Consider the following 8716-nt stretch of genomic DNA (forward strand, 5'->3'; position numbering starts at 1 on the left):
CAGCTGGTGTGGCAAATATCCAGGAAAGCCATGGAGATGCTTCAAGGGCTGAAGCCCCTCTGCTCTGGAGACAGGCCGAGAGAGCTTGGGTGTTCAGCCTGGAGAAGACTCCGGGGAGAAGAGCAGGAGCCCCTTCCCCTGCCTAACTGGGCTCCAAGAGCGATGGAGAGCGACTTTGGGCAAGGGCCTGAAAGGAAAGGACAAGGCGAATGGCATCCCACTGACAGAGGGCAGGGCTAGATGGGATATTGCGCAGAAACTCTTGGCTGTGAGGGTGGTGAGGCCCTGGCACAGGGTGGAGAGAAGCTGTGGGCAACACAGCTTCTTCCGTCCCTAGAAGTGTTCAAGGCCAGGCTGGACAGGGCTTGGAGCAACCTGGCCTAGTGGAAGATGTCCCTTCCCACGGCAGGGAATGGAGCCGGGTGCGGTGCCGGCCGTGGCAGCCCGCTCCGCCTCCCGGCCCGGCCGCGCTGCCGCCCGCTGTCCCTGCCCCTCAGCCTCTGTGAGGTCACTGCCGCGCACCGTGACGCCAGCGGCGCGCCGGCGGGCGGGCGTTGCCATGGAGGCGGCGGACGAGTGGCTGCTGCAGTCGCTGCGGCTGTGAGGGACCCCCGGAGCCCCGGAACCCCGGCTCGGACCCGGGCTCCGCCGGCCTCACACCCGCCCTCTCCCCGCAGGTACCGCGACCTGCACACCTTCGAGCTCCAGGCGCCCACCCGCCTCATCGAATGGGCCCGCGGGGACCGTGAGTGCTGAGGGGAGGAGAGGGGCCGGGCTGGAGTCTGGCGGGGTGGGGGCTGAGGCCAGCCAGAGGAAAGGAGGAGGCCCAGGGGAAAGGAGGCTCTGGGCTGGGCCGGTCTGGGGTCCCGGCAGGGAGGCCGGGGTGCAGGGCCGGGACCCCCGAGTGGGGCTGAGCGGCTGGAGCTGCGCCGGGATCAGCCCGGGCTCCAGCTCATGGTCCATGGATTGTGCAGTAACTCGGGTTTGTCTCAGGGAGGGGGGGCTGGGCAGGGGGGCAGCCCTCACCGTGTTCCTGGCTCTTCATGCCCACCCCAAGGTGTCTGTGTGGCCGGGTATGGACAGTCTGATGGGAACGAGATCCTGCAGCTGATCCCACCGCCAACGCTGCTGACAAAGGAGACCCAGGTGGGTGTTGGAGCCAGGGTGGCACCAGACCTCTCTGACCTCCTTGGCCTGATATGCTCAGAGACCAAGCCAGGACTTTGTGGCCTTCATGAGCTGCTGCTGTGACAAGGGCACAGCCAGGGATTGAGCAGCTTTGGTTGAAAGGAAAAGCACATAAGTCACCTGTTTGCTGTCCAGTCATGTTATCCTGCAGCTGCTCTGCAGACAGCTTGGGCTGTGGACCCTTCATCTCCAGGTATGTGAATGAAAGCATTTCATGGGCAATGAGGACAGCAAGCCAAGTGAAGAAGGGGCTCGCTGAGCAGCTCAGGCCTGGGGAACCACCCCTTGCACCACCTCTGCACTAGAGTAGAAGGTGGTGTTTGGTCACTGGGTAAGTAGAAAGCTCCTGAGCCAGATGTGCACAGATGGCAACAAACACAGGCAGAGCTCTTGGCAGCAGCTTTCTCCAGACTTCTGTTCTCTGAGTATTTTGGGATCCTTCAGTCCTGTATCTCCTGTTGAAAAAGGCAGCACTGGACACGATAGAGCTATACCAAGCAAGAGTTTGCCTCGTGTCTCAGTCATTTTTTATAATAACTGAGCACAAGTTGTGCACCATTGTCTGAGGAAATGGCTTTGCCTTTGATTTCTAGGGCCTGTGTCCAGAGAGAGATTTCAAGGTAGAATGTGGTGGATTTTCAGAGCGCCCAGTGTACAGCCTGAAATATGTGCCAGACACCAGGTATGACCACAAGGTCCTTCCCAGGGTGTATGGGAAATGGAGAAGGGACTTATCCACTGAGAGCAAACTCCTTTTCCATGCCTGCTTCCCAGCCCAGCTGGTCAGTCCTGCCAGCTCTAAGACCAGTGTGAGTCTGGGCCAGTTACATACCAAGAACTGCTGATGTTGCTGCTCCCTACCCCGCTTCTGAGCAGCAGGGCCCTGTAGGGTTTTCCTGCTCTCTTCCTTCAGCATTTGACACTGTTTGGAGCTGCTCAGCAGCAGAGCAGCACACTGGTGGCTGGTGCCACTGCTCTGCAAGACCCTGTTTGTGCAGGGTCAGGAACTTTTTTTCCTGCTCTGGATTTAGACCAAACAAATACTGATCTCTTGTTCCGTGTTTCTTCCTGCATAAGTCCCCATTGACTACTTTGGGGCTGTCTGGATCATTCTTAGTCTAGTCCTTCTGGAAAATGTGATAGTTAAATCACAGAACATTTAGGTGGGAAAAGCCCTCTGAGACCATTGGTTCTAAGCATTCCTCTGTCATTGCCAAGCCCACCACTAACACATGTCCCCAAGTGCCACACACAACTTCTAAATCCCTCGAGGGATGACAACTCCACTCCTGCCCTAGGCAGCCTGTGCCAAGGCTGGACAACTCTTTCAGGGAAAGAATTTTCCCAATATCCAACCTAAACATACCCGGTGCAAATTGAGGCCATTTCCTCTTGTCCTGTCCCTTGTTCCTTGGGAGCACCCAAGTTCCCACCTGGCCGCACCCTCCTGTCAGGGAATTGTAGAGAGCAAAAAGATGCCCCCTGAGCCTTCTTTTCTTCAGGCTGAGCACCACCCCCAGCTCCCTCAGCCCCTGCTCAGCAGATCCTCATAAAATATCCTCATAAATGCTGTTGCCTTGGGACTATGTTTGCATGGGCTGTGTGGAGCATCCCTGCATGAGGAGTTCTGGGATTATGGTCCTTCCAGCCACTACTTTGCTCCAAGCAGAGGCAGGAGTTCCTGCTTACAGGAGCAGCAGACCAGTTTGTCCCAGGCTGGGGAAAACAAGGCTGTTCTCTGCTCCTGAGAAGACTCTTTTGTGGGATTCTTCTGTTTCCTCAGCTTGCTGGTAACGAGCGGCCCACCCGACAGCTCCCTCCAGGTCTGGCAGGTGTCAGCAGAGGACTCTGGTAAGGGTTTTGAGCTCAAGTACTTTCCCAATGCAGTTGTTGTTGCAGCTCATATCTCTAGCTTCCCCTTCTTCCTGTGTGTCAAAAATGAGGAGAGGAGTGCCACTTCCCTGTCCTGAGTGACCACACTTGTGTGGCGCAGGCTGGAGAAGGGTACAAGACAAGGGCCTACAGCAGTTTTGGTGGTTTGGACTCAACAGCACAAGAGAATTAGTATGTTTAGGCCCATCACAGTAGCCTTGCACTGCATGTAGTTGGCTAACAGCCCAAACCTCGTCAGAGAATTAGTATGTTTAGGCCCATCACAGTAGCCTTGCACTGCATGTAGTTGGCACTCTATCCCCTTAGTAACTCCAGTGGTTAGAAATGTAGCTCCATCCATTGCCTTTTGGGATAGACCATGATCCACCTCTCAAAAAGAGAGAGGCTGCTACTGGAAAATACTTGTAAACAACCAGACAGGAAGTGCAAAAGGAGAAAACTTCTTCATTGAACATAAACATCTCAATTCATAAATTTTAATTCATTTTGCTCAGCATTTTGTCAGTCCTTGCTGGATGAGTTGGAAAGGGATTTTACCCTGAGGAAGGGGTTAGGCGTAATTAGATTTCTTACTGGTTTTTTTGGTCAGTTTTACATTTGTGAGGTATTGTTGTGAAGCAGCTTAATTGGATGGATTACTTGGTTCTCAATGTGTTTTACACCTGTTTCTATCTCTTCCTACTAGATGTTATTAAATCTGTAAGCACCATAGCAACAGAACATGGCACTGGGCAATCCTGGGCTAAAATTGCCACCATTTCAGCCAGAGCCCCATGGGTCCTTCATGGCTCAAGACTTGACAGAATCCAAATTACAGAGGTCGAATCAAGGAAAAATGTCTACACAGCAGGTATTCAAGGCAAGCCTAATGTCTTACTTTGTAAAGGTGGAGTTTGGATAAAGCAATGCTAATTGCTTGAATAGCAAACATTTCACTGAGCAGGTATTTTCGGACGTGTGCAAATGGTTATAAAGATATTTTCCACGAGTATATTGTCTTGAGAAAAGAGGTGACAATGGTCAGGTCCATCTCCAATGGCTTACCACTCACATTACACTGATTTCTCACATTTCTGCTCCAAATCTGGGCACTACCTGAATCCTGCAGATAGTTTCAGTGTGGAGAGCTGGGTTGGCAGAGGGGTGCTGTGTGTGCTGCCCCAAACAAGGGAGGTGACAGCCTGGTTACAACAGCTGGTAGGTGCAGGTCTGGTTTCCTTGGGGGTCTGGGGACTCTGCCTTCACCTGTGCAGTGAGACTCAGTCCCCACAGAGCTCATCGCTGGGGAGGGCAGAGGGGATGTGTGTGTCCAGTGGCAGTATCACAGCACTGAGGAAAAGGAAGGTGTCACTCTCCCTGTGCCAGAGGGACTCACAGAATCTTGGAGTGGTTTGGCTTGGAAGAGGGATTTAAAGCTTATCTCATTCCAGCTCCCTGCCATGTGCAGAGACATCTTCCACTAGACGAGGTCGCTCCAGGCCCTGACCAACCTGCAGGCATGAAGCAGCCACAGCTTCTCTGGACAGCCTTGTCAGGGCCTCACCACCCTCACAAACAATAATTTCTGCTCAATATCCCATTTAACCCTGCCCCCTGTCAATGGAAGCCATACCCCCATGTCCTGTCATTCCAGGCCCTTGTCCAAAGTCCCTCTCCAGCTCTCTTTGAGCTCTGTTAGGCACTGGGAGGGTCTCCTTCTCTTCTCTCTGGAGCCTTCTCTTTTCCAGGCTGAACACTCCAAGCTCTCCTAACCTGTCACCAGGACAAAGGGGCTGTAGCCCTAAGAGCCTCTCCATGGCCTCCTCTGGACTCATTCCAGCAGCTCCACTCTTCCTGGTGCTGGGGGCCCTGGAGCTGGACACATTACCCCTGCGCATACATCCTGCTTTCTTCCTCAGGCAATACTGCAGCACAGAAATCCTGAAAATGCTCCTCACTGGACCTGAGACCTGCCTCTCTTTTCCAGCTTCCCGAAGCAGCGAGGAGCTCAGCAGCCTGGCCTTCCTGGACTGCAGCACGCTGCTTCTGTGCTGCGCCACGGGCCGGCTGTGCCTGGCCGACACGCGACAGCCGCAGGGTGTCACGGAGGCCGTGCCGGTGCCCTCGGCGCCGTGCGCTGAGCGGTGGTGCATGGCCTCCAGGCATGGAGCGCAGGGCCCGGAGCCCAGCTCCCAGCCCGTGGCTCGCCTCTCGAGCGGGGGGCTCCTAACCCTGACAGACCTCAGGAAAACCTCTGAGGTCCTGGCTTCGGCCAAGGCCAGAGTCCCCTCTCCTGGATCAGGTGCAGAGTTCCTGTGTGTCTCCTGGGCTCCGGCTCTGGAAGGCTACCTTGCCATTTCAGGTAGGTGCTTAGGGCAGAGATCTCCTTTTCTGGGTGCTTTTTGGATTTATATTTTTGTGAACACCCAGTTCACTCCACCTAAAACCCCCCACTGACAGGGTGGCTTTTCAGTGCTGCCCCTGGAGCCAGCAGAGATGCCAGCTAATTGTCCTCTGCAGCTGCCTCTTTCCAACAACTCTGGAAGGGGCCTGGTGGGTTCTGGAAGATGCCTGCTGCCCTTCTGTGAGATCAGAGGCCCCAGGCTGACCACAAGCACTGCCCTGATAGTGCCAGTCACAGCCTGGCTGCAGGCTACAGCATTGATAATGCCAGCTGGGCAGCAAGGCTGCCTCTTGACCAAAGCCTTGCATGTTCACACCCATGAGTCCACAAACTTTGGGGATCTGGTCTGGGCTCTCCACAGCATCTGTTTCTTTGAGACACTCTCCTCAGAGCTGCTCTCTTCTCACAGGTTTCTAGTGTGGGCCATTTTTCCTTGTTCTTGCTGGGAGGTGATCCTGAGCCCAGCTGGACTAGACCAGAAGCAATTAATTTTTGCACTTTCTATTCCTTTATCCTTTTAATTCCCTTTTATCCAAGGTTTTGATGGCACCGTGCATGTATATGACACACAGAGCTGGGACAGTTCTGGCAGGGAAGCAGAGCCCATCTTCGTTCACAAAGGCCACACATTTGGTGGAGCAGGTGGCAGCAGGGACCCTCCCCTGGTCACTGTGCACACATGGCATCTGCAGAAACCCAGAACTTTGTTGTCAGCAGCGAGTGATGGTTCCTTGCACGTCTGGGACTGGGTTCAGCCCTGTGGGAAGTGTGGGTAGGTGGTGTTTTGGTGAGATGGGGCATTTCCTGCCTCTGCTGTCATTTTTGTGGGTTGCAGTGTGTGTGTGTTTGCCTGCAGATACTGTTTGGAGACTGTTGCAGTGAGCAGAACAACTGTAAAATTTCTATTTTAATAATAGTAAAAATTTTGTCTGTGTTACTTGTTCTCCTGTGTACCAGCCTTCAGATGAGAGCTGTGCCTGTGGTTCTGACTATGGCTGCTGGCAGAGAACATCCTGCTGTTGTTTGATCATAGGCTTGTGTCATATATGCAGAAAGGGAGAGGAGCAGAAAGGAGAGACTTGACAAAGGCCTGGAGTGACAGGACAAGGGGGAATGGCTTCCCACTGCCAGAGCGCAGGGTCAGATGGGCTATTGGGAAGAAATTCTTCCCTGTGAGGGTGGGAATGCCCTGGCATAGGTTGCTCAGAGAAGCTGCTGCTGCCTCATCCCTGGATGTGCCCAAGGCCAGGCTGGATGGATCTTTCAGCAACCTGGTCTACTGGAAGGTATCCCTGCCCATGGCAGGGAGTTGGAACTGGATGAGTGTTGAGGTCCCTTCCAAACCAAGCCACTCTCCAGTTTCATGAAAAAAAAAAACAACAGGAATTTGAGGAAACAGGCTCTTCTGTGGGATGTTTACCCACTGTATTCCAGGCCCAGAGCACCAAGTGGAAAGTGGAAGCTGCCCCCACCAAGGGGTGTTGACGTTTATCACGTGTCACGAGCAGTGACCTCTGCTCAGGAAATTTCAGTGTGACCACTTGCACTCCTGCTTGCAGCCTGCAAAAGGAACAGGAACAACATTTCCAGGCATAGCCTACTCCAAACTCTTCCCCTTCCCCTCTAGATCCTGAGAGCCCCTGGTCTGAGACAAGGCATTGACGTGATTTCCTGGGCTGTGTTGCAGCTTCTGCAACACTCACACTGTTACCAAGGTGTTAACTGGGAAGAACAACCTGTCTGCAAAAGGCTCCCTTCTGCTCTGGGTGCTGCCTGAAGTGAGGAGGGGTTGAAGACAGGTGAGATGGGGTGAAGGCAAGAGCACCCGGGGAAACCTTACACTGGGAATGTGCTGTACTGACTCATTCTGTGCCATGGCAACAGTTGTCTGCCTGGCACCTCTGCCTGGAACCTGCTTCATTCTTCTCCCAGGACAAGCCATGTGAGCACTTACGCTCATCCCAAAACCCTACCTGGCAGCATCTGAAGCAGGGGCAACATGTCCTGGCCAAGGCTGGGGATGTTAATGTTTTGTCAGTTACTAAAGGCGTGGATCTGTGTCACCACCAATCAATAAAAGGAAACGCCTGTTTGAGTCCTAGAGGAGCTGAGCTCTCCTGCAGGAGTGCCTGAGCATCCTTTCTTCTTCTGGGGGCCCACAGCAAAACCAATCCAGTTGAGCCAGAACTGAACTGGGGGGAAGGGGTTCTGACCAAGAGCCTGGGAGCATTTCTGGCACAGTGTGGGCAGCAGGGAGGGCTCCTGGCTCTCTAGTCTCTTCATCTGCTCGAGTCAGTTCCTTCCGGCTGTGGCAGAGCCGAGCGTGCCCCTCCCCTGCACCAAGAGCTGCAGGTTCCTGCCTTTAGGACGTGGCTTTTCTGCCCCATGACTGGGACCCGTAGCAGCCCCAGGAAGGGCAACGTGTATTACACAGACATGAAGGGCTCCCAGAGAGGGATCTTGGAGCTCAGTGGGCTTTCCTCAAGCACCCCTGGGAGCAGGCAGTTTGGCAGAGGTGCACTCAGATTGTGCGGCCCCTCCTTCCTGTGGGAAACACCCAAGCCTCTGTGGGTCTCACCTTGGAGAGGTGAGCTCTGAGGCAGAGAGACCACTGGAGCCTTCCCACTACCCCAGCTACCTCTTCTCTCCTTTGCTGGGGCATGTGGAGGAGCTGACCCCCTCCCCCATCACAGTGATGCAGATTGTGCAGTGAGGACACGGAACTGAATTTGCTTGGCTTTCAAAATGGGGCTTAAGCAATAGGTCAGTTTGTACCCATCTAAACTTCCCTTTTTTCTTCCTAAAATAACTTAAGCCTTCTTGTCCAGCTTGAAGCAGATTTGACAGGGGACTGGAGATATAAAAAATATTAAGTACTCACAGATGCTGTGGGAAGGGATTATGCACAGGAGGGATCTGGAGAGTTGTGCTGGGCAGTAGGGACATTGCTGTCAGGAATGCACCACATGGAGTGTCTGGCAATGTCCATGTGGGATCAGAGTCTGGTTGTGTGACTTTGGAGACTTTGGCTTTGCTGGAGTCAGATTTGTCTTTGGCAGGGAAGGTTGGGACAGCCTCTGGCACAAATGCCAACTCCCATGAAGTGAACCAACTTAAGGACAGTCTCTCCCTCCCCATAGCATCAGCATGGCAAGGGCAGCTCAGGCTGCATGGGACATGAATGCATCCAACCTCTGCTCTCCCTGGGACCACGGAGAGGTCCTCCAGAAGGCCTGTCTTCACTGAGGCCAC

General features: G+C 53.9%; 1 protein-coding gene across 2 annotated transcripts; it reads left to right on the forward strand.

The window, feature by feature from the left end:
• Nucleotides 1–529: 529 nt before the first annotated feature.
• Nucleotides 530–6401, forward strand: WDR73 (WD repeat domain 73). 2 transcript variants are annotated; one of them, XM_039704438.1, is made up of 8 exons: nt 530–600; nt 678–745; nt 1058–1146; nt 1782–1870; nt 2972–3039; nt 3767–3940; nt 5048–5422; nt 6002–6401. In XM_039704438.1, exons 1-8 carry the CDS (start codon nt 560–562, stop codon nt 6238–6240), a joined length of 1143 nt encoding a protein of 380 aa, XP_039560372.1. In that variant the 5' UTR covers nt 530–559; the 3' UTR covers nt 6241–6401. The 2 variants fall into 2 exon arrangements, with proteins under 2 accessions (XP_039560372.1, XP_039560373.1); XM_039704439.1 differs by having other exon boundaries at nt 3767–3931.
• Nucleotides 6402–8716: the final 2315 nt, after the last annotated feature.

The sequence above is a fragment of the Passer montanus genome, unplaced genomic scaffold (genome assembly GCF_014805655.1).
Source record: "Passer montanus isolate IOZ18808 unplaced genomic scaffold, ASM1480565v1 scaffold175, whole genome shotgun sequence".
Taxonomy (NCBI): Eukaryota; Metazoa; Chordata; class Aves; order Passeriformes; family Passeridae; genus Passer; species Passer montanus.

Excerpts from the sequence above, each read along its gene's own strand:
- WDR73 (XM_039704438.1), top strand. The coding sequence starts at position 560 with ATGGAGGCGGCGGACGAGTGGCTGCTGCAGTCGCTGCGGCT. Across the intron at positions 1,871-2,971 it reads AAATATGTGCCAGACACCAG|CTTGCTGGTAACGAGCGGCC; the intron begins GTATGACCACAA and ends CTGTTTCCTCAG. Across the intron at positions 3,941-5,047 it reads CTACACAGCAGGTATTCAAG|CTTCCCGAAGCAGCGAGGAG; the intron begins GCAAGCCTAATG and ends TCTCTTTTCCAG.